A 25,453-nucleotide genomic window follows, 5' to 3' on the forward strand; every position below is an offset into this window, starting at 1 on the left:
GGTTTTTCGAGACAGGGTTTCTCTGTGTAGCTTTGGAGCCTATCCTAGCACTCGCTCTGGAGACCAGGCTGGCCTCGAACTCACAGAGATCCGCCTGCCTCTGCCTCCTGAGTGCTGGGATTAAAGGCATGCACCACCAATGCCCTGCCAAACTGAAACTCTTAAACAATGGCATAAGAGACTGGGTAAGATCAGCTTTGAATAGTCATGGTCCATAGCCTGGGAGAGTCTCCCCATGGTTCCTTGTCATTGCAAAGTAGGGAGTTGTTAGAGCAGAGGAAATAAATGACATGGGCTAGGTGACCGATAAGATTTGTCACTGTGCAGGGACTGTCTTGTACCTGACATGTGCAGAAATCCCTTGGACATCTGGAGGTAGAATTTCTGAATTGAAGGATATGCATATTGTGAGACAAAAGGTAATAAGTTGTCACAGTGAGATTCTCATTTCACTCCTTCTTTCAACACTCATTTTCTCTGTAATACCCATTATCGTAGTCTCTTAGTTGGTAAGCTATTTTCATTTGGGGTCTCATAACGTAATCTCCTTTAGTTCTTTGATTTAAAGTAGCTCATTAAAAGTCTTTGTTAGAGGCCAGATGTGATGGTACACGCCTGCCTCAGAGGCTGAGACAGGAGGATCATGAGTTCAAGGCCAACCTGGGCCACCAGCCTTTGTCTAGTAAATACAATGTCTTGGCCTCCCTACAGGCAATCTATTCACTGTCTTCTCCCTATGTACTGCCAGCATGCGCTCTAATTTGTTAATGTGTGTTAAGAACAGCATTTGTTATCACAGTGCTGGGGAACTCAGGTCTCTTTCTGCTCACACAAGCCGTGCTGTGTTTATCTCATTCTTTTTTGGCTCACCCATTGTCTAACAGCTGTAAAATTAAACAGCCTCTGAACATGTCTGACCTTGTCTCCAGCGGAAATGTGCTTTGCTCTGGGTGAACCCCCTGCTGGGTTAGATAAAGAATAGTTTGGGAAATAGGATTTATCCTTCCTGTTCTAAATTTTTACCACAATTCTTTTCATTGTGGGTCACTCTTCTTATCCTATGTGGCATTCAGAATGTCATAACTAAATTCTGAAACTCTCATGTAAATTCTGAAGAGGCTAATAATACTCTGCTGTTCTCTGGTTGTGTTGGAGGCTCTCAGCCATCCTCCGTGCTGTTAAACAGCATTTATGTATTTGTTCTCTTCTCTGTGGCTTATCTAACCTACTTGGCAAGCTCCAGACTAGTGATAGACTCAGTTTCATAAAGCAAACACACACACACACACACACACACACACACACACACACACACACACACAACAGCACACCTGGCTTTTTAAAAAACATGGCTTCAGGGAACCAAACTCAGGCCTTCATCCTTGCAAAGCAAGCTCTTTACCAACTGAGCTGTCTCCTCTGCCTGGGTGGATTCCAGTCCACTAATGTTCTCTTCAAACATATTTGTGTGTAATAATCTTTTTTTTTCTTGAGCATTTTTTTCAGGGTCAGCCTGTTATGAATGAGGCTGGGGGTTCCAGGCATAACCCCCTACAAACACACGTTGCATCTCACAAAAAGAAATCAAATTGGTTTTATTTCTGTGGTTTTCATAGTTTTTATTTCTCTGGGGGAATTTCTTTAGTGTTGGGGGGGGGTTGCTTTGTGGGGGAGGGTTGCATCCCTGGCTGTCCTGGAATTCACAGAACTTGCCTACCTCTGCCTCCAGCCTGCTCTTGTGAAGTTTAGTCAGGTGTTCTTAGTTCTTCCGTTTGACACACTACTTACAGTTCCTCCACACTTGGAATACAGAAGGTAATCAAAATGTGAATTTCCTAACGTATGTGTAATAGAAGTCTACTTTTGAAGAAAAGTAATCTACCAAAACTCGGAGATCATCAAAATGATTTTTTTTTATTTTAAAATTTCATGTGATACAAAAAGCTCATATAGGGCTGGAGAGATGGCTCAGCAGTTTAGAGCATTTGTTGCTATTACAGAGGAATCAGGTTCAATCCGTGGCACCCTCACGGTGGTTCACAGCCATCATAACTCAAGTTCCAGGGGATCCAATGCCTTTTTATGGCCTCTGTGGACCTCAGGTGTACATGTGGTACATAGACATATATGAAGCAAAACACCTATGCATACAAAATAAAATACATAAATCTTAAAATTTGTTTTAATCTCATACAATGCATATTATCTGAGAGCTTGATCAGAAAGGTGTTAAGTAGAGGTATATGTGTTTTGTTGCTGGACAAAACGTGCTTTAGTCTAGGTTGCTTCAAAGTGAAAGCTCAGGCTGGCAGGATGGCTCAGTGGGTAAAGGCACTTGCCACTAAGTATAATGACCTATATTCAATCCCTGGAACCCATATATTATAAGGAGAGAATTGACTCCTGCAAGTCCTCTGACCTCGCACTTGAAGTGACATATAAGCCCCCACACATGAAATTTAAAAATCTACAGATTGTGTCTTTTCTCATCTAATTTCTCATTTTAGACACCTGTTCTCCTCCACTATCATAGAAAAGTTCACTCAGGATTATCTGTGGCTCTCAGTTGCAACTCGACACCCTTGGAACCAGTTTACTAGAGTCCAGCGGCTCTCTTGCTGTATGACACTACTTCTCTGTGACATGGTCATCAATGTTATGTTCTGGAAGACGGGTGGTGCCACTGCCAAGAGGGGTGAGTAAAGCCTGATGTGGGCTGCCTGCAGGAGGTGCTGCTTTATTTGTCTTTCCCTCTTCACTTTAAGGGTTGGGAGCTGAGTCATGGTGTACCTTCATTTGCCTGGCCATTGCCCTGACATTATACGCTAGCACATTCTCTTGGTGCTCTCCCAGCCTCTTTACTGCCATGGACCGCTTTCTACCTCCAGATAGTTCCCACATAAGTAGCTCTAACCCAGGAGGGTGGAAACTGACGCCAGTCTTTCCTTTCAGTTGGTCCATTTGCTGTGACCTGGTCAGAGATAGCTATCAGCGTCCAGACCGCCATCATCCTCTTCCCTATCCATCTGGTCTTTGGACGGCTCTTCCAGTTGATTCATCCACCGGAAACTCTGACCCCGCTTCCTCCCATCCAGGCTACCTGCCCCTCAGGTCTTGCTTGGGAGTCCCCCTCTCCTACACAGGTGGTCACGGTAAGCTTCAGAGCTCATTTTTATTTGTGAAGTACCCTTCCCCTTCTGTGTGGTGGGAAAGCCATGGAGGACTCCTTGGAAGGCTCACACTGCCCTGGTCCCTTTTATGGCTTTCCCCTAAGCCCTGTCCACTGAGTTGTGCTCAGTCATACTCCTAGATTTCCTCCACGGTTATGAACTGCTCCGGAGACTGAGTGTGGGGCAGCGCTTTTAGTTTTTGATGTTTGAGCAAACAGTCCCTCTCTCATTCTATAGTCTCCCATAGAAATGGTTTTGAAGGCACTGTGGGGTAACTCTTCTCTGAAAAAAATTAGAAAATGAAGCTCTGGGTTTCTTTATGCTAAGCACGTGCCCTTGACTAAAAGAAACAGGCTTACCATCTGTAACTGCACCCAGTGCTGGACTAATGCAAGACAGACTGAAACCTCTCAACTCGGTTCCATATCCAGGAATTAAAGGAAACTCTGGGATTCCTGCTCAGGAGAAACACATACCTGCTCTCCGAATGTGAACAGTCTTGGTGGTGTTCTTGTGACATTAACGAGCTCGTGAAGCTTTTCTCTGGCCTCATTTACTCTCACTTAGAAGACCAAGGCTGTCACCAGCAGAGAGAGTCCCCACGGGAAGACGGTAAAGTCCAGATATTTTACTAACTCATCTAGCATCGCCTCCACCCCATGCATACCTCAAGTTCTTACTCATTTTTGCCTTTTGACACAAGGCAATTTAAGCTTATTTAATTTCCTTAAGATTTCGACCTTAGGCTGATAGCTTTGGTCTCTTGACTTCTAGATAATCTGGTGATAAAACTTCAGTACCAGTTGTAAAAATGTAAAAATATGTAGATGCCATATTCTATTGGCTGAACCTGTCATGTCATCTTTTTTTCCCCTTGAGTGGAGAGGTTGTATGATTTATGAATTTTGAATCCAGTGTGGGGGACTTGCTAGTCTAGGCTGCATGTACTGGAGCTCAGGTGGGAAAGCTCAGGAAGGTATTAAAAGTGTCTAGGTCGGGGCTGGAGAGATGACTCAGAGGTTAAGAGCACTGACTGCTCTTCCCAGAGGTCCTGAGTTCAATTCCCAGCAACCACATGGTGGCTCACAACCATCCATTATGAGATCTGGTGCCCTCTTCTAATGTGCAGATATACATGGGAGCAGAATGTTGTATACATAATAAATAAATAAATAAATAAATAAATAAAAATAAAAACTTTTAAAAAAAAGTGTCTAGATCAAAGTTCAGAGCTGTACAATGGTGAGAGGCATCTGCACCCTCAGGAGGGAGTAGTATGACAGGTGCTGGAGCCTGTCTCCCTCAGTACTGGAAATGTTAGCTTTACCGTCACTTAATAAAATACTCATCTCCATCACTGTTCCCTATTTATCGAAATCTCCCATTTGTGAACCTGAAATAAACCCTCAGTGGTTTCTGAAAACCACCACCATTTCTGCCGATACCTGCTCCACGTTCTACAGAGACTGAAATCGCACTTGAGTGCTCTCAGTGCTGCTCAGGTTCAGCAGCCCTGTGACTTCTCAGAAGCAGTGAGCCAACTTCAAAACCTCCAGGAACTCCTGGAAACACAGACTCTTCCCAGGGAGCAGGGGCCATGCAGGTAAGCACGCGGGGCTCTCGTCACTACCGGGAAGCTTCTTCCTGGTGTCTAGCTGGAGCTGATTCCTTCAATTTCTATTCTTCAGGTACTCAACCAGTTTCCCCATCCTGAGCCCAGAAGAAGGGAAGAAGTCCATGTTGTTTTGCCTATTCAAATGGTTGAAATACAGCTGCTGGCTCTTTCTAGGTGTCATTAGCCTGGCTTCAGCTTTTTTTATAACACTTTATAGCCTGGAGTTGAACAAAGACCAAGCCACCAGCTGGGTTATTTCAATGATGCTATCAGTACTTCAAGACATCTTCGTCAACCAGCCAATAAAGGTACCATTGGAAGAAGCTGGAGAAACTGAGGCCATGTGTGTAAACCCAAGTTTTGAAAATTAGTATATAGTAATCAACAGGCAGAGTGATATTTGTTAAGGATCTATGTTAAGGAACAATAGAAAATGACTAGCAGCTAATAGATTAGCATATGTATGGCAGAAAAAGTTGAAGATGGGGACAATTTTTTAAAAAATCAAACATTGTGCCAGGTGTTGGTGGCATGTCACTTTAATCCCAGCACTTGAAAGACAGAGGCAGACCCCATCTCCATGAGCTCAAGGCCAGTCTGGTCTACACGGGAATTCTATGAGTTCCAGCTCAAACATGTGGTGGATGAGATATTGAGGCAGGTAAAGGCAGTTGCTGTCTCACCCCTTAAGTCTAACAACTTAAGTTTGATCCCAGGAACCCACATGAATGAAGGCACACACACACACACACACACACACACACACACACACACACACACACACACACACACACGATGGTAATAACAACATTAATAACAATAAATAAAATAATGACAATAACTTTTTCAAAACCAACAACAAATCACTTTTTTTAAAGGAACACAATTGGGGCTAGAAAGCTGGCTCAGCAGTTAAGAGCACCTGCTGCTTTTGCAAAGGCCCCAGGTTTGATTCCCAACACCCACACAGTGGCTCACAGATATCCATAACTCCGGTTCTGACCTCTATGGGTACTAAGCATATAAGTGGTATACATACATAAACAAAGGCAGAGGACTCATACATATAAAATAAAATAAATCTTTTCTAAAAATTTTAAGAAACATAAAGATTTTTAAATTTTTAACTAAGGAAAAGTCAAAGCACACCAAAGTATAGAAAATAACATATGAATTCTCAAGCTCTGTTACCCAACATCAAAAATTACTAATGATAGCCAGGCAGTGGTAGTGTATGCCTTTAGTTCCAGCACTTAGGAAGCAAAGGCAGGTGGATTTCTGTGACTTTGAGGCCAGCCAGGTCTACAGAGCTAGTTCCAGGACAGCCAGAGCTGTTATACAGAGATGAAACAATATTGGCCATCATTGTTAAAAAGAAAGAAAGAAAAAATTTTTCCAATGATGGCCAATATTGTTTCATCTGTTTTAAAAAAAAGAAAATTCCAAAGTTCACATGATTTTTGTCTGTATATCTCTGAAATTTATATTTCTCTAAATCTTAAACTTTTTAAAACATAAAATGTTATTTTTGATTTAATAAAGCTTGCCTGAGGGTTCAGGATGCAAAGCCAGCCACAAGATACAGAGATCAGGCAGTGGTGCCCAGCAGCCATACTAGCAAGCCATAGAGCCAGGTGGTGGTGGCACACACCTTTAATTCCAGGACTCAGGAGACAAGCAGACGTATCTCTGTTGGTTCAAGGCCACACTGCACTATATGAAATTCATCTGGTCCTAAAGAGAAACAGCTCACACACAGATGATCTCAGCACTTGGGATCACACACTTTTAATCACAGGATTTGAGAGGTATAAAAGAAAGAAGCAACAGGTCTCATGAGGCATTTAGTCTCCAGCCACGCCGAGGACAGGACAGCCCTGTCTCTTTGAGGTAGAGGTAAGAGCTAGTGACTGGCTGCTTTGCTTTTCTGATACCTCAGGCCATCTTTATTACATCATAAATAATATAACACCATATAAAAATCATGAAAGCATGTAAATAAGTTAACAGTTTCTTAACATGAGAATAACCACACAAGGAGTTGTTCAGGTCATTCGTCTGTAAAGGAACCTGAGTTTGATCCCTAGACCCTACATGGTAAAAGGAGATAACTGACTCAGAGAAGTTATCCTGATCTCTACAGGGATGCCATGGCTACAGGCTAATACAAGTGTGTAAATAAATGTGATGTACTGTCAGTCCCCTCCTCCCCTGTATGTATGACATCATTGTCTGGGGCCTTCCAGTACTTGCTCATGGAGTTCCCCTGTGACTCTTGTCTCCAGGTGATCTTCCTCACATTCCTGTTCTCACTGATGTCGAACCAGATGCCATGGCTTAACAAAGACAAAGAACAACATGCCAAGAGAATCGTAGCCCTTTGGGGTAATTCACATAATCCCAACTATTGCTTAATTTTATGAAGAACAAACCATGTAAAGACAGTTGAATTCGAGCTACTTCGGTGATTCTGATTTACTCAGAGGCCACGTCATTTGGCTGATCTCTGCCCAGGAGCCCAGTGTCACAAACTCACACATTATCCCCCCTGGAAACCAGTAGGTCCTCTCAGTGCTTCCATGCTCTGTTCCATCTCTCCTCCCTCCTGAGCCCCAGGCAGTACTTGTACTGCCTGTCATTTCTACCTGAATGCCTTCAGTTAACTCAGACCAAGGTGTCTGCCCGGCCCACACACCCACTCTTGTATATTTTCTCATTTCTCTAAGGAGGAATCATCCCCAACACTCTACACATTAGAGTAGTCCTAAGTACTCTTACTCCTCACACTCAGTCACCAAGTCTGAGGGGCTACAGCCTGTTTTAAAAAAAAAAAACTGACTAAAAGCTACTCATATTACCTGGAACAACATTGCAGACACAGTGTTGAGCCAAAAGTGCAAGATACAAAAATGCTAGCACAACGTTATCCACGCGTTGGCTAGAGAATGTATGTGTGTGTCCCCTATAAATATAGCTGTACAAATGGGAATAATACCACATAGAGGACTATGCGATGGACATGCAGCTAGCAGTTGCTTACTTAACAGTGGCCGTGCTAAAGGCTAGGCACTCCAATCCTAGTGAGGTGTTACAAACTAACAATCTCACTTGAAATGCCTTTCTTGTCCTTATTTCATCTCTTACTCATTTGAACTATTTTCTTTATGTGAAGTGACTTTTTTCAAAGTTCTTGTCCTTGTCCATCTGAAGATCTATGACCTGCCAGTAAGACAAATGTTGTGTGGGGTATCGTTCAGGGTGAGAGTGCTTGCTGGCATACAAAAGGCCCTAAGGTGTGAGTCCCAGCACTGAGAAGAAAAGTCAAATTCCTCTGTGACACCATCTCCAACTTTCTTCGGAGAAATTTGTTTATTTTCCAGTGATTGTATTGCACTTGGCACATGTATGCTAGTAACGTTTCTTTGATTTCCCCTCTCTCTCTTTCTGTACCTCAGTCTCTAACCTTCCCTTTTGCTTATAAATCTCCACATCCTGCTGCTGTGTATAGTCCTCAGACCAGACCATTGTCCCCTCCTAGATTCTTCAGAAGTGTTCTGTGTTGGACCTTATCCCTGAATCTGCATTGAGTAGAACAATGTTCCCAAAGTACACTCCACTGAGTAGAAGCACAGGTATCTAAGAACCCAACAAATTCATTCATTCTATTGAATCTGTTTTTTTAAGATGAAAAGGCTAGGGATGAGCTCAATAGAGCACTTGTCTGGTGTGCATGGGGCACTGCACTGGATTCTCGGCACTGAGAGAAAACCCTTGTCAGTGGGTGGTGGTGATGCATTTCTGTAGTTTCAGCATCTGGGGGGCTGAGTCAGAGGAGATCACCAGTCTGAGGCCAGTCTAGGCTATGTCTGACAACAGAGGCACTGTCAGAAAAGGAGGAGAGAGGAGAACATGCTAGGGTTGTTTCTTTGGTATAGTACCAAGGTTCACACATGGTAGACAAGCACTCTACAGCTTAGCTACACTCCCATACTTGTGCTGAATTTCATTTTTCTAGGAACCACTTTGTAAGTTTGGTCCCCAATGGGTTGGAATTTTAAGAAGGAAAACCCAGGCCCTTTTCCCTTAGATGTAAAGGTGCTGCTTAGACCACATTCTGTCTGCTCCTCCAACATTCTCCAGGAGATGCTCACAGTAGATACTCAACAAGCAACTAACAACCATGTAATGAAATATAACACTTATTTGGCCTATATTTCAATATTTGACAGCAAAGTGTTCTTCATCGGCACCTGGTTTGAGAGATAAGAACAATCCCATCTATACTGCCCCAGTAATGACCAGCTCAGCCAAGCCCCCAAAGGGAGCCTGGAAGAAGCATCTCTTCAAGCTGACTGGTGGCACTCTGGGTATGAAGGGGTGGCGGCAGCATGCACCTCTGTACACACTGTCCAGAGGGGAGGGCAGGGGGGATAAGAAGAAGAACAGAGGAGGGCAGAAAAGTGTCTTTGAGAATGAAATCCAGCGATTCAGGTGATGGGATTGATGGAAAGAACCTGAGCTTCCGATCCTCAGGTTTCACTGAGGTGGTGGTCAGGATCTCCACCTACAAAGGGGAAAACAATATCCAATTTATATACTCCCTGCACTGGGGGAAAGGATGAAATTGCTTTGGAAAATGGCTCGTCTAAGTGCCAGGTTCAACATATTTAGCACCCTATTGGGTCCCCTGGACCAGAGAACAGAGAACAACTCTGTTGTTCTTTATTATTTTCATGCCTTCCCTTTTGTGAAGCCAGAATATGAAAGAGCACTTACCTCTAAGAATCAAAATACAGTATATTTATGGGGGTATTAAGTTTGAATTAAACCTCTGATTATTAGTAGGATGATTCTGGACAAGAATTATATATACTTAATATATGTATACACACATATATGAATATATTTCACACATTGGGTTGAACTATTTGAAATTGTCTATTTCAACTACTAGGTTTTTTGTTTCTTGTTTTTTGTTTGTTTGTTTGTTTGGGTAGTTTTTGGGGGGGGAGGTTGAGACAGGGTCTCGCTATGTAGCCCTGACTGTCCTGGAACTCACTATGTAGACCAAGCTGACCTCAAACTCTCAGAGATCCATATGCCTCTTCCCTCCAAGTGCTGGGATTAAAGGTGTGGTGTATGCCATTATGCCCAGCTCTGTCTTGACTGTTTTGACCTGCAAAAGTCTAAAGTGTAAGAAAAATGAAAAAAGGTTTACATTTCTAAAATAACTGATCATGAATTTTTTTTGTTGTAAACTAGTCCAAATCCTCTTTCTGAGCCTGCTGATGGCTACTGTCTACTCTGCAAGGGACTCCAGTCAGTTTCTCCTCCATCAAGCTATCAGAAAGAGGTTTTCTCACCGTTTCTCAGAAATCAAACTTCTGGAGGATTTCTACCCCTGGGCCAAGCACTCTCTCCTTCCTAACCTGTATGGAGATTACAGAGGTAAGAATGGTTCTGGGGCAGATGGGAGGTGCAATTAGCTCACCTGAACCCCTACTACAACCCATGGAAAACCAGAGAAAGGTCAGTGGCTTCTCAATGTGGCCACATCTCTGTGGACACTTCAAAGTCCCTAGACTCCATCCAAGAAGCTTCAGTTAATGACTCCTGGTAGCCCATGTCATCTGATTTTCCACTGGTACATGTCAGAGGAAGGTCACAGGGATAAGCAATGATCCACTTACAGCATAAAAAGTAACTGCAGAGACCCTGGGACTCAGCCACACACTGAGTACAGGAATATGGTCTAATAAGAATGGTCTTTCGGACTGGAAAGATGGCTCAGAGGTTAAGAGCACTGACTGCTCTTCCAGAGGTCCTGAGTTCAATTCCCAGCAACCACATGGTGGCTCCAACCATCCCTTATGAGATCTGGTGCCCTCTTCTGGTGTGCAGATATACATGGAAGCAGAATGTTGTATATATAATAAATAAATAAATAAATCTAAAAAAAAAAAAAAAGAATGGTCTTTCATGGCATGGGCCTTTGGCCATGTGTGCCATTTTTCCTAGCTCTCTGACTATGTAAGTTTTCTGTGTGCTTACCCAATTTAGTTCCACTAGCATGCATTGAATATCTACAGTCTGCAGGGACCTTTCCTAGGAGCTGATTTAAAATTAAAAAAAAAAGTCAGTTCCAGGTGGTAGTGGCGCATGGCTTTAATTCCACTGCTCAGGAGGCAGACGAAGGCAGATCTCTGTGAGTTTGAGGCCAGCCTGGTCTACAGAGTGAGTTCCAGCACAGCCAGGGTAATTTCTCTATTACACAGAGAAATCCTGTCTTGGGAGAGAAATGGTCATAATGGAGTCTGTGTCCTCAAAGAACCTCACCAAAATAGGCACTGCCAAGCTTCATCCTGCAGCATGTACAAGTGGCTAAAATTTTCTTCCCTCAGAGACACTTCCTATTCACTGTTGGTTTGATTTTGCCAGTTACCCAGCTCTACCATGACATAACTTTGTGCCCTGCTGAGTAAGCCAAATTCTGGGAATCATTTCCATTTGCCTCGGGGTTGGTGGTTTCATGGTGAGATTCAGGACATAGCCTATGTTCCTGAAGAGAATCTGAAGGATATGTTCATCTTAGCAAGTACTTTCAGTTTCCTGAGTGTGCACTTGGTGTGTGAACATTCTTACAGAAGGCAACTCCTACTCAATGTATGGTGATTTTTGTTTATGTACAATTTTGGATGATAACAGATTTAGGTTCAGGGAATATTCTTTGTAATACATAACTCTATGCTGAATAAAATATTGACAAAGTGATTAGAAGCCAAAATGGCAAAAGTTGAGGCCATAGAAACGCTAGTCTTGTCTTGGTCTCCTTGGATGCAGTATAGCACCACAGTATAAAGAACAGACCGAGAGCCTGACACCATTGTGGCATCCTGGGTGGATTTCTCAGCCCTTGCTCTGGTTTCCCCCATTCATTGGGGAGAATCTCAGGCCCTGCCCTATGTGACATATCCATATGCTCAGAACAGTGTCTGGCAGGCAGTACTGACAGAGTAAGTGATGACTGTTACCACTGGGGAAATGGAGCCTTACTATATAGCTACAGAGCTGATACCAGCTACCCAGATGGACACACTGACAAATGCAATAGACAGACCTCAGGATGAAGATAACAAGCATGCCACAGATGGTGTTTATAATCCTGGCACTCACAAGGTAGAGGCAGGATCCTGAATCTGAGGCTAGCCTGGGCTACTATGGAAGACCTTGTTTTAAAAAGAAATTCAGTCCATTAGGCATAGGGTGAAATGCAGCTAAAATCAACACTAGTATGTTTTACCTACTCAATTCTTAAAAATCATTGTTTATGGCCTGCAGGCCAGGCTCATCAGTTTATCTTTTCTGCTCAAGACATTGACATTTGGGAGAGCTATCATAACTAAACCTGCATAGAAGTTCAGGTAATAGATCTTTGTGGGGGTGGGGAGGGGAAACCAGAGTTGCAGCCAGATTTTTAAAAAGCCTGCTGACCTTTCCCATTTCTTACAGGCCATGGTAGGGGTGTTTGGAAAGTAACTAAGTAAATGGTGGAAATCTACAAATATTGTCATGAAATTGGCTTGTCCCCTAATTTATCTTGAGATGTCCATCAGTATATGTGAAGCTGCCTTACTCTGGTTTATTCATTTACTATACAAAAGTCTATTGTATAGATGCACTATAACTTCTATAGTCAATTCCTAGTAATAGCATTTAGATAATCTGATTGTTTTAATACTGAGACTGTTACTATCATTATCTCACACATGTGCAAATATAATTGTGAGAAATTCCTTGGAAAAGATTTGCTAGGTCAAAGTATATACACATTTTTAACTTTTTTTTAATTTCATGGTGTGTGTGTGTGTGTGTGTGTGTGTTGCCTGTATGAATGTGTGTATATTGTGTGTGTGCAGGAGTCTATGGAGTTCGGGAGAGGGTATTGGATCTCTGGAACTGGAGTTACAGGTGGTTGTGTGCCAACATGTGGGTGCTGGAAACTGAACCTGGGTGGGTCCTCTACAAGGGCAGCAACTACACTGAACCATTTTTCTAGCCCCTCTATATAAAGATTTTTTTGTTTAGCTATTCTACCACTCCCCTTCCTTCCTCCAAATAAGCCCCACCTTACTACTTCCTGTCTCCTGTCTACAGTCCTCCAAACCTCTATGGTTAATTTCAGTCAGCTAATGGCTAGGTTGGCCCTCTGACTCCAAACTTTACTTGTCCAAACACAATCAAAATATCACACAACAGATTTTTATTTATTTTGATGTGTATATGTATACAGCATGTGTGCAGAGTTATGTATACCTCATGTGTGCAGATGTCACTCAACTGGGGTGCTGGGAACCAAATTTGATTTTCTAGAAAAGTAGTAAGTGCCCTTAACTGTTGGGCCGGCCATCTCTCCAGCCTCCTACATTTTTTTTTTTTTCAAGACAGGATTTCTCTGTGTAACTGCCTTATCTGTCCTAGAACTCACTCTGTAGACCAAGGTGGCCTCAAGCTCACAAGGAGCCTCCTGTTTCTGATTCCTGAGTGCTGGGATTAAGGCGTGTGCCACCACTGCCCAGCACTTCCTACATTTTTAACTCTAAAAAGATATTGCCAGGATTGGAAAGTTAGCTCATTAGTTAAGAGTGCTTATGATTGCTCTTACAGATGACTCAAGTTCAATTCCTGGCACCCACTTGGTGGCTCACACTGTCTATAACTCCAGTCCCAGGGAATCTAACCCCTTCTTCTGACCTCGGGCGTCAAACATGAATGTCGTGCACATCCATACTCAAACAATAATAAGTCAAAATAAGCAGTTGGTTGTGGTGGTTCATGATGTCTGAAATCCCAGCAGTTGGGAAGTAGAGACCAGCCTAGGCTACATAGTGAGACTATCACAAAAAAAAAAAAAAAAAAAAAAGCAAGGGTTGGGATGTAGTGATCAATCACCAGCACTGAAAAACAAAAGTTTCCCGATTGTGCAGATTGTGCCTACTGTGTCAATAAGTAACCCTGTTAGCAGTACCAGAGTTGCCATCCCACCACTGCACAGAGAAAGCATCTCCAAACTCCACAAGGAGCTCTGGAACAGAAAGGCTTTGCAGCAGCCTGCACTCAGAAAAGACATGTAAGTTACAACTAAACCAAGGCACCACTTTTCACTTTCATAAAGGCAACCCTTTTTCCATTCTTCGTCTTCTCTATATTTTTAAATCATAATGCTGTGAGTCCCCTGTTCAAAATCTCCCAACAGAGACATTAAGAATAAAATTCCAAATAGCTCCCGAAGTTTACAGAGCAGGCCAGCCCTTAGCGACATCTGTCACTTCATCTCCTCCTCCTCTGTCATTTGCTCCACTACAGCCACTGATGCTCCTGTTACTTTCATTAAATACATCAATCATGCCATCACCTTGGGATCTTAGAATTGCTGTCCCCCTGTTGGCATCTACATGATGCTTCAGACTCATTTGAGGTCTCTCCCATGCCACTCTGTCACCTCACAAACACTGCTTCCTAACACCTGAACATCCTGTGTTGCCTGTCCTTCTTGTCCCTCAGCTGTGAGCTCTCAGTGGGTGGGAACACCCTTTTATCCAGTTTGTTCCTGGCACCCAGAACAGGGCTTGGCTCATGTCAGCACAGCAGGTGAGCTGTTGAAGAATGAATGGTTGCCTGGTTTTCCATCTTTTGTTAGGTTTATCTTTGGTGTTGCTGTCTAAACGAGATATTTTATTTTTGCACTGTTGTAAGTGGTATAGCTAGATGAATACTATTATTTTGTGCCAAGTAACCCTGATAAATTATCATTTTAAAGATAATAGATTTTCCATTGATCCTCTTAAATTCTCTACATAATACATATCATTTACAAATTGTCACTCAAGCTGGGCGTTGGTGGCTCACACCTTTAATCCCAGCACTCGGGAGGCAGAAGCAGGCGGATCTCTGTGAGTTCGAGACCAGCCTGGTCTATAAGAGCTAGTTCCAGGACAGCCTCCAAAGCCACAGAGAAACCCTGTCACGAAAAACCAAAAAAAAAAAATTGTCACACAATTTCATTTGTTTTTTTTAATTTATCTTATTCTGTGGGAAACAGATTTTAGTACCTCTTTTTTTTTTTTTAAGATTTACTTATTTATTATGTATACAGTGTTCTGCCTGAATGTATCCCTGCACTCCAGAAGAGGGCACCAGACTATATTACAGATGATTGGGAGCCACCATGTAGTTGCTGGGAATTGAACTCAGGACCTCTGGAAGAACAGGCAGTGCTCTTAACCCCTGAGCCATCTCTCCAGCTCCAATTTCATTTGTTTTTATACCCTTCTTTTTGTCTGACTGCATTAGCTCATGTCTCTAAATGTTTTCAAAGTTGCCAAGGAAGTGTACATGGATTATCTCATTCAGTTAGCAGCAAGACAATTTTTTTTTTTAATTTCTTACTAGGATTTATTACTGATGGGAACTCCTTTCTTCTGGGCAATGTTTTGCTTCGCCAGATTCGAATTCCTAAAAGCATGCTCTTCCCGGCGTCTCTCCATGACCAAGTGAACTCACATCCCCAACATCAGGAGGACAGGGGGAACCATGGGGTTGGCTGGGGTCCCCCTGATACAAACATCACAGAAACGGACAGTATTTGGCATTATCAGAGTCAGGAGTTACTGGGAGGCTATCCCACCCAAGGGGAATTTGCCACTTACTCAGGAGGAGGATATGTTGTGAGACTTGGAAGAAACTCCAGTGCTGCAGCCAGGTGAGTCTGTACCCTGAACAAGGCCTGTCACAGGACAGCTGGACAGCTGGAAATTTGGACCCAGCTGAGACATTCCAACAGCTATTGTAATGCTTCTATACTGTCTCTGGTACTGCTTCTATTTTACACTTCTAAGGAAATAGACCATGTATTTTTTTATTATTATTTGGTGTGCTTGGGTATTTTACTTGCATGTATGTCTGTTCACCACGTGTACAGTGCCCTTTAGAGGTCAGAAGATGATGTCAGACACCCTAACACTGGAGTTGAAACTGTTGTGAGCCACCATGTGGCTGCTGGAAACTGACCCTGGGTTGTCTGGAAAAGCAAGGAGTGCTCTTAACCACTGAGCCATCACACCAGCCCCAGGAACTACATCTTTAAATTTAAAAATTCCTTAGTCAACTTCATTATTGTTTTGTTGACTTGAAAAAAAAAAACAGATTGTTTTTAATCTGAAAAGAGATTTTAGTTTCAATTCTAGGGGTAGCTGAAATCAGGTGAATCTGTCTATTTTAGACACACTGTAATCTTCAAATAGAAATGGAAACATTACCCTTTGTGAACCATGATTTAAACATCAACCCAAAGTTCAAATGCCCAAACTAAATTGCCAAGGATTTGCGGATAATTTAATTCATGAATCCTGGGAATATTTTTCATTGTGAATGAAAAAGTGTAAATTAAAATAGTTGTTTTCTGAGCAGGCAAGCAGGCTCCTAAGCTAAGATGCTTGCCACAAAGCCTGGTGACCTAAGAGAACCCTAGGACCCACATGATAGAGAGAACTGACTCCTTCACGCGGTCCTTTGACCTCCATATATTCACAGTGACACACACACACACACCCTCAATAAATGTAACAGAATTTTTTAAAAAGCTTGTTTCAAAGTTCTAGCAGAAGAAATTGCTCGAAAACAATGTCAATCATATAATGGCATTTATACTTCTATACTTCTTTTACCTCTTGGTACTGGATAGGTGTTGGTACAGAGTATTTAATGTTTCAAATAGTAGTTGATGGAGCTCATGAAATTAATCCTACCTTGCAGATTAAATGCCAAATAGTGTTCCCTCAGTCTCTAACCTTGGTGTGAGCAGGACTGTGAACACCTGGTTTCTAAGTTAACCATCCATGTTGTCACTGTGAGAGTTTGGGTGTTACAAGTCTTGAAGTAGTTTATAGGAGCCCGAAATCAAGCAATGTGGCTTCTCCTGTGGTCTGTGGCAGTGCCAGGGTACTGTCCTCCATGACAACCTTGGATGGAGAAAGTAGATGGCTCTGTTTCCCTGTGTCTCCAGAGTTCTTCGGCATCTGGAGCAGAGGCACTGGCTGGATCAGAGCACGAAAGTCCTCTTTGTGGAACTCACAGTCTTCAATGCTAACGTGAATCTTCTCTGTGCAGTGACCCTCATTTTGGAATCCAACAGTGTGGGTATGGAGGCCTCCTCTCCTTGCTCTGAAACCTGGCTGTCTCAGGTCAGGACAAGGCTTCCTTTACTGATTGTATACCATTCATTCACGTAGATTTAATTAGAATGATTTCTCAGAAGTATGATTTTTTTAAGTCAAATAGTTCAACTAACAGCCTATCTACCTCCTACTCCCTAGAGGCTACTTTGTTTTAATTGGTATTCAGCTTTTTATTATTTGTTTATTTGTTTCAAGACAGGGTCTCTCTACATATCCCTAGCTTTTGTGGAACTCACTATGTATACCAGGCTGGCCTCAAACTCAGAGCTGTCTGCCTCTGCTTCCCAAGTGCTGGGATCAAAAGCATGGATCACCATGCTGAGCTTTTCTGTTTTTTAAAGTGTTGTTTATTCATTGATTTTTTTTAGTTTTAAGTGTTACTTTATGCATAGAATTTAGCTTTTATGCTCATATGTCCCTAACATGTGCACACTTTTCATTTCCCAGTTTTCTTTCTTGCCTTCATTTTTGAGCTTTCACCATTGTCATAGTGGCATCTCACAGATGAATAGATGTTAATTGGTACTTTACCGAAAGTCAACCTCAATCCATCTCCCTTCCTCCTTCCTCCTCCACTTAGAATTGACTGGGAACTTTTCCCTCCTAGCAGCAGAACAAGCAACTTCTACCCTACTCTCTAAATCAGTGGTTCTCAACCTTCCTAATGCTTCAGCCCTCATGTTAATACAGCTCCTCATGTTGTGGTGACCCCCAACCATAAAATTATTTCATTGCTACTTTATAACTATAATTTTGCCATTGTTGATAAATCATAATGTAAATATGATATAGAGGATATCTAATATGTGACCCCCGAAGGGGTTATGCCCTACAGGTTGAGAACCACCATTCAAAATGAACCTGAAGTCTTCCTGAGGTTCTTTAAAGGGTTTGTTTAACGGCCAAAGAAATGGGGTGGAGCTTAAATCTTGAGATTTAGCTGTACAAAGTAAGAAAATTTTGTTCCTGAATGTACTTTCTACCTATCAGGGGTACATCTCAGTTCCAGTGATTCAGGGCTGGTATTCACAAGACTTTTCATAAAATTATGAAAATTTATAAAAAGCATAAGTCTTCACATTCCTTCTGTCCTTTTAGGTCGCATCTGAAACCTTGCAGTCCCTCCTCACATGAGCATCTCTGCATTCGTGGGATTGAGTACTTTCCATTCTCACCCCTGCAGCCACTCTAAGTTGAAAAGAGGAACACCTGTTAATACAGGTGGTAAGCCAATGGCCTGGCCCTTAAGCAGACATCAACCATATATAGTCTTTCTCTCTGCCAACTTTAGTGAAACTGACATTTCTCCATAGCTTGCCGTGATTCATTTAGTGTTCTGAACAGTTCTGCAGGAGATACTGACTAGAATGTGGAGACTGAGGTGTCTGCAACTGATGATTCAGCAACAGTTGGGGTTGCTTTATGAGAAGGAGAAAAGCTTAGATTGATTCCAATTGTTCCTTTTATCAGGGACTTTCTTCACCTCTCTGCAACTCGACAGTCTAACTTCCCTCCAGTCAGAGAGGAGCTTTGCTTGGATTACCTCACAAGTCAGCTACTACCTACTCGTCTGTTACTACACCTTCATACAGGTGAACTGGCTGCCACCAGGTGAACCCTCTCTGGAGGGGACCCATCATGCCATGGTGCTATAATTACAGTTGTTATTTCGGTCCTTCTTCAAGGCCTGGTTTCAGAGCCAGACTGATTAGTAGAATAGCTCACTCAATTCTGGCATGTCCAACACATGAGTCAGTTCTTAGACACAATATTTCATATAGTTTCTCTTTTAAAAAGTATTAATTTTATGTATGAATGTTTTGCCTGCATGTATGTATATGTACCACATGCCCATGGAATTCTGGTGTTGGCTCCCCTGGAACTGAAGTTACAGATGGTTGCTAATTACCATATGGGTACAGGGAATTGAACTCAGGTCCTCTGCAAGAACAACCAGTGCTCTTAACCACTGAGCCAACTCTCCAGGCGCTTTATGCAGTTTCTTAAAGTATGCTGGGCAAAACATACTAAAAAAATAGGAATTATTGTAAACAGTATTTTATTGTCAAACTTGATAAACGATGGAATTTTTAAAGCTTGTAAATTAGTTTAGTACACACAATAGTTTTATAATCTCCAAGAATGATTATTTTGATTAGCCACCAACTCTCCTGTTAGCAGTACCTGAGTGACCGCAGGGCAGCCCCACATCCACAGCCCATGTGCTTTGCCTGCCCAAGTCCCAGGTGGCCAGGCTACTTCTTAGGGGCTGTCCTGGCTAAACGACTGTGCTGTCTTTGCTCAGGGCTGCCGGCTGAAACGGCAGAGGTGGGGATTCCTCACTAGGAAAAGAAACCTTCTAGACACAAGCATAATCCTCATCAGCTTCATCATCTTGGGGCTCAACATGCAGCGCTTTTCTCTCCTTCATAAAAACATGCTGCAATACCGCCGCGACCAAGACAGGTAAGGGACCCGAGGCACACGGAGCATACCTACCTCATGCCTAAGGCTTCCTGATCACTGTCCTTCCTTCTCTTCCACTTCCCCACCAGATCTTCTGTACTCGAATAATGAAAGTTGATACGGGTTCCATAGTGTAATGGTAAGCACTCTGGACTCTGAATAATGAAAGTAAAACTAGAACTTGGACTTGTGCCCGTGGCAGAAAAAAAAAAAAAAAAGCTTTACTAAGACATTTGTACAAGCCCTGCTGAGGGGCTCTGTGGTGCTCTGGTGTCCATGGAAGATAATGTATTTACATTTCAGAGCAAGGGCTTAGAACTGGAGTTTCTTTGTGTGCATAAAGCCTAAGATGAGACAAATATTATCCTTAAAAAGGATACAAACTCGGGGCTGGAGGGATGGCTCAGAGGTTAAGAGCACTGGCTGCTCTTCCAGAGGTCCTGAATTCAATTCCCAGCAACCACATGGTGGCTCACAACCATCCCTTATGAGATCTGGTGCCCTCTTCTGGCCTGCAGAGACACATGCAGATGGAACATTTTATACATAATAAATAAATAAATCTTAAAAAAAAAAAAGGATACAAACTCAGTACTACACAGCTTTCCAACAAGAAGTGGCTGTTTTCAGGCATTTTCTATTCCCCATATGAGACTTTTGAGCACTTTTAGATCTAGTATGTCCACAGCTAAGGGCTTGAGCTCTAAACCCTTTCCAAAGCACTGTCCCAGGTAACTTTATGATGAACTGTCTACACTGGGATAGTGGGCCATGTAGCCCAAAAGGTTGTATGTAGCAAAGCTGAGTGAGCTCCAGGCTGTTGTGTGGCATTTCCTGGGCCAGTGATTCCCAACCTTCCTAATGCTATGTGACCCTTTAATACAGTTCCTCATGTTGTGGTGACCCCCAACCATAAAATGATTTTTGTTGCTACTTCATAACTGTAATTTGCTGCTGTTATGAATCACAATGTAAATATTTTTGGAGCTAGAGGTTTGCCAAAGGTGTCATGACCCATATGTTGAGAACTACTGGCTTAGGCCTTAGGCAACAAAGGATCTGTGGTTACCAACTTGCTTATAGTTTACAGGAGTCTCTCCAAGTAACTGGTTGCTATGATATACAATTACATACTTCACATAACAAAACTGAACTTCGGGACAAATCTCTCACCTCTTCTTATTCTCAGTACTATGACAGCTCACCGGTGTCTCTACTATCACAGAACATAGGAGTAGTAGAAACAAACCAGGATGACAGCACGTCTCCTTAAGCTAACTCTCTGTTTGAGAGACTCAGCACCAACAACAGTGGAGGCTGGTCCTCATATCTAGGATCAATCTGAAGGAAAGAAATCAGCTAGGAGCTGCCTTGAAAGGCTTTTCAAGATAGCTCTCAGCCAAGGTGCCTTTTGTTGTTTTCATACTGTTTCTGGGGCCATGCTAGAAAGAAGTTTTCATTGCAATGGGTGTTTGACCTGGTGGAACTCAGCCGCTAACCTTCTGCTGAGAAAGCCCTGGTGAGGCTGCTGACAAGTGATGGCAGTTCTTGCTTCGTGCTGAGTAATGGCCAGTCTTTCCTTGGTGATAGGTTCATCAGTTTCTGTGAGGCACTGAAAGTGAACTCAGCTGTCACTCACCTCATGGGCTTCCTGGTTCTGCTGGCAACTGTGCAGCTGTGGGACCTACTGCGACATAATGCCCAATTGCAGGTCATCAGCAAGACACTGAACAAGGCCTGGGATGAGGTGGTGGGCTTTATACTGACCATCATGATCCTGCTGAGCAGCTATGCCATGACTGTAAGCCTGAAGTCCAGCATCTTCCCCAAGTGCTGAGTCCTGTCTGTCTGCTCAGAAAAGGCCACTGGACATAAAACCATCAGATTACAGTGGGGTTCAGAGAAAAGTCAGCTAGGAAAGCTGGGTTAAGTCATGTTCCACATTTAATGTTTTTTAAAGATTTTAACTTTTTTAGATTTATTTCTATTTTATGTACATTGGTATTTTCACTGCATGTATGCTTGTGTGAGGGTGTCAGATCCCCTGGGGATGGAGTTGCTGATGGTTGTGAACTGCCAAGTGGGTGCTGGGAATTGAACCCAGCTCTTCTGGAAAAGAAGCCAGTGCTCTTAACCTCTGAGCCATCTTTCCAGCCCTATATTTAATGCTTAAACCCAGATGTTTGTGATATTTCTAAGATACAAAGTGAGGTCAGAGATCAGATAAACTTTGTAGTCATAGTGACTTGAATGGCCACAGGGAATCTCCCTTTTTTTTTTTTTTTTTTTTTTTTTTGGCCATATCAAGAACCTCAGAGCAGAAATGCTATTACCAATGACTGGCCTTTCTCTTGTTCAGTTCAACCTGCTGTTTGGATGGAGCATCTCTGACTACAGGAGTTTCTTCAGCTCCACAGTGACTGTTGTTGGCCTCTTGATGGGGATTTCTAATCACAAAGAGGTAAGACAGGCAGGCAGGCATGACAGAAGCAGCCTCATTTCCTTTCAGGTTCACTTCATGTTTGGCTTAGCAGCTTTAACTGATGGGATGGGATGGTTGCTTGTTAAGCAGCCGCCCACTGCACAAGCTAAGGTGAGAACCTACATCCTTTGCCCTTGTATCAGAGTAACGCCTGTGTAGGACACCACACTACTCACCAGCTATCCTCTTCCCCCCATACCCTCATTCTACTGTCAGAGGACACTTGGCCAGAACAGCACAAGCCGCTGGTGCTCTCAAAGGCAGAAGTAACCAAAGGTAGTGCCAGAAAGAATAGTTCTTTTTACAGTTAACACACATGCTGTGGAATATTAATCTAAGATGTGTTTGCATTTGTTTATGCTGTGAAATATTTGTGTAATGGTGCAAAGATGTGTTGCATTCTTTTATGTTGCATTTAACTTTGTAAATGTTAACTGTAACTGTGAAAACTGTAACTCTGTAAAAGTAACTGTGTTACTTTGCCTGTCTAAAACACCTGATTGTTCTAATAAAAAGCTGACTGGTCAACAGCTAGGCAGGAGAGGGATGCTTCGGGCTTCCAGGCAGAGAGAATAAATACAAGGAGAAATCTAGGCTTGAAAAAAAGAGCCAGGAGTGAGAAAAGGAGGAGAGGAGGATGCCAGGGGCCAGCCACCCATGGAGTAAGAAGGAAGAAAAGATACATAAATAAAGGTAAAAAGTCCAGAGGCAAAATGTAGAAGAGAAACAGGATCATTTAAGTTAGAAAAGCTGGCTAGAAACAAGCCAAACTAAGGGTGGACATTCATAAATAAGAATAAGTCTCCGTGTACTTATTTGGGAGCTACACACACACATCTTGGTGAGTTTACTCCTTCCTCACCCACATAAATCCCTGTCTTCTTATATTACATAGAGGACAAGGTACTTCACAAAAAAAAATATATTTCAGGTAGGTATACTGGTTAGAACATTAAGATAATTATTTAAAAGGCATACAGTAACATAATTTTATAGAAAAATATGTGAACAAGGTGAAGGGGAAACTTCAAATAGGCATCTTCGGAGGAAATGGGTCCTAATATTGAAGGGCTTATATGATCAGGAAATTAGTATAACTAGTAAGACTTGTACAATTAATCACTCTGAAGACCCTTTGTCTTATAGTCAGGGTTTCTATTGCTGTGCTCAAACACCTTGAACAAAAGCAGCTTAGGAGGAAAGGATTTATTTGGCTCACATACCCTCACAGACCTGAACTCAAGCCCTGCAGGAACCTGAAGGCAGGAGCTGATGCAGAGCCTATGGATTCTGCTTACCAGCTTGCTCCTCATAGCTTTGCTCAGCCTGCTTTCTTATAGAACCCAGGGCCACCTGCCCGGAATGATACCACCCACAACCTTCCCACAGCAACCACTAATTAAGAAAACACCAACCAACCAGACCAATGACTTTGCAATGAACACTTGCAAGTAAAGATATATGAACAAAAGGATATACTGTGTGACTCACTGTGTCACAATACAGCTTCTGTGGCAAGATTTTCTTTTTTCTTTTAAATTTTATTTTGTGGGGGTTGCAAGGGCAGAAGGCAGATACGAAGGGACGGAGAGATGAATGGTATGGAGATGCATGATGTGAAAGACACAAAGAATAAATAAAAAGTCAAAAAAGGAAGGAAGGAAGGAAGGAAGGAAGGAAGGAAGGAAGGAAGGAAGGAAGGAAGGAAGGAAGAAAGACAGAGAAAGTGCTCTCCAAGGCTTGCCTATAACCTAACCTAATCTTATGGACGTATTTTCTAAATTGAAGTTCCCTCCTCTCAGATGGCTATGGTGTGTGTCAAGTTGACATAAAATTAGCCAGCATCCCAAAGATGCAACTGCTATTTGCTATACTGTTGTTATGGCTGTAGCTCCATTCACAAGGGGATGAGTCATTGGTTAACAGGCCTTAGTAGCAACAATGAACAGGCCAACACCAAAAAACCAAAACCAAAACCAAAAAACCCACCATTTGTTAAAAAGAATACCTTAAAATGCTAAGTATAGAAACTATCCTAGTAAGGCCTGAATTTACAAAGATCTATGCAGAAAAGCAAAAAAGGACTTAACTATCAGTACTCACAGCTTACAAGACCATAGTGAGAGAAAGCATAGTAAGTCAGTTTCCCTCTTCTTTCCAAAGCCTTGAAAACTCTACCACAGCTGCCCCAGCCAAAAGCCAGTTTTCCTACCTTTTACTGGAAGACTCCCATGTCCAGAGGAGCTTCTCAAATGGCAGACAGGTTTTAGGATCCCTTCTGATATGCTCTTATTCTTCCCACATGTATGTTACTCCAAGCTTCCATGTTTATAGACATATTTTGTTCAGAATTGCTACTTAGCTGAGATTTGTTACTTACCTGGTTTTTCTTGTAGAAGCTGTGGAATCACATTTTAATATCCTTATTCATGTTCTTTCCACTTAAAAGTATTTTCCTTTCAATCTTCTTTGTTTCTTTCCCTAGTTTCATCAGATTCAAACATGTGCTTAGAAATAAATCCCAGATGTTAGCACAGGTTGCAAACTCCAAGAGGCCTTACTGTCTTCCCAGGTTATCGCTCTATACCCAATCCTCGGCTCCTTTCTGGTCCTCACTGGCATCATCCTGATGGGACTTGTGATCATTAATCTTTTTGTTTCTGCCATTCTCATTGTCTTTGGAAAGGAAAGGAAGGCCCTTAAGGTGAGTAACTGGCCCAGCAACTGAACAATTACCTGTCAAGATTTCCTGTAACTGGAGAGCTTAATGATGCTTTAAGACAGTGGTTCTCAACCTTCCTAGTGCCATAACCCCTTAATATAGTTCTTCAGGTTGTGGCCACTACCCCCACCATAAAAATTATTTCATTGCTACTTCATAACTATAATTTTGTTACTGTTGTGAGTCGTAATGTAAATATCTGTGTTTTCCAGTGGTCTTAGGCAACCTGTGAAATTATTTGACCTTAAGGAGGTCTCGACCCACAGGTTGAGAACCACTGGTTTAAGACTACAGGTATAGAGGCACACATCTGTAATTCCAACATCTGGAAGCAGAGCTAGGACTCAGAGTTCAAGGCCAGTCTGGTTTACGCAGTTAGGAGCCCATGACATTACAAACTGATGTGATGCACAGAATCAGTGCATTCCCTTTAGTGGTCTCAGTTCCTTTCCTAGGAAAACAAACTGCCAAGACATAACCAGGTGGTCTCCAACCATTCAGTAGACATTCCCAACATCTCACAGTAAACCATTTTTAGTGTCTTTACTATTTACTATGTATTTATGGGGTAGTTTGTAGGTTATCTTTGGTACTTTCACCTACTCTCGGGTCACTTACTTTTCTCTTTTTGTCTTCAAATACTCAGAAAGAAGCTACACTGACAGATATATTACTACAAAAGCTCTCAAGTTTGTTGGGAATTCACCAGCACCAGAAACCTTCATCTGAGAAGCAGGTTGACAACACTGGGTATTGACCTCTGAG

At 42.4% G+C, this 25,453-nt stretch overlaps 1 protein-coding gene and 1 long non-coding RNA gene across 2 annotated transcripts in view; one reads left to right on the forward strand and one right to left on the reverse strand.

Annotated features, from left to right (window-relative positions):
• The window catches only part of Pkd1l3 (polycystin 1 like 3, transient receptor potential channel interacting), a 46,777-nt gene extending 21,332 nt beyond the window's left edge, over positions 1-25,445 (forward strand). The window contains 16 exon segments of the mRNA XM_035442666.1: positions 2,508-2,704; positions 2,953-3,152; positions 3,602-3,782; positions 4,581-4,773; positions 4,859-5,093; positions 7,071-7,170; positions 9,015-9,152; positions 10,048-10,233; positions 15,235-15,544; positions 16,847-16,980; positions 18,489-18,610; positions 19,324-19,484; positions 21,075-21,285; positions 21,844-21,945; positions 24,539-24,670; positions 25,335-25,445. Coding sequence (XP_035298557.1) covers positions 2,508-2,704; positions 2,953-3,152; positions 3,602-3,782; positions 4,581-4,773; positions 4,859-5,093; positions 7,071-7,170; positions 9,015-9,152; positions 10,048-10,233; positions 15,235-15,544; positions 16,847-16,980; positions 18,489-18,610; positions 19,324-19,484; positions 21,075-21,285; positions 21,844-21,945; positions 24,539-24,670; positions 25,335-25,445 — 2,713 coding nt within the window.
• LOC118238594 lies at positions 16,466-22,555 on the reverse strand. Its single transcript, XR_004769279.1, has 2 exons — positions 19,518-22,555; positions 16,466-18,206 (listed from the first exon to the last, which is right to left on the reverse strand). It is a non-coding gene; the product is annotated as an uncharacterized LOC118238594 (long non-coding RNA).
• Positions 25,446-25,453: the final 8 nt, after the last annotated feature.

This window comes from Cricetulus griseus, chromosome 3 (genome assembly GCF_003668045.3).
Source record: "Cricetulus griseus strain 17A/GY chromosome 3, alternate assembly CriGri-PICRH-1.0, whole genome shotgun sequence".
Classification (NCBI taxonomy): domain Eukaryota; kingdom Metazoa; phylum Chordata; class Mammalia; order Rodentia; family Cricetidae; genus Cricetulus; species Cricetulus griseus.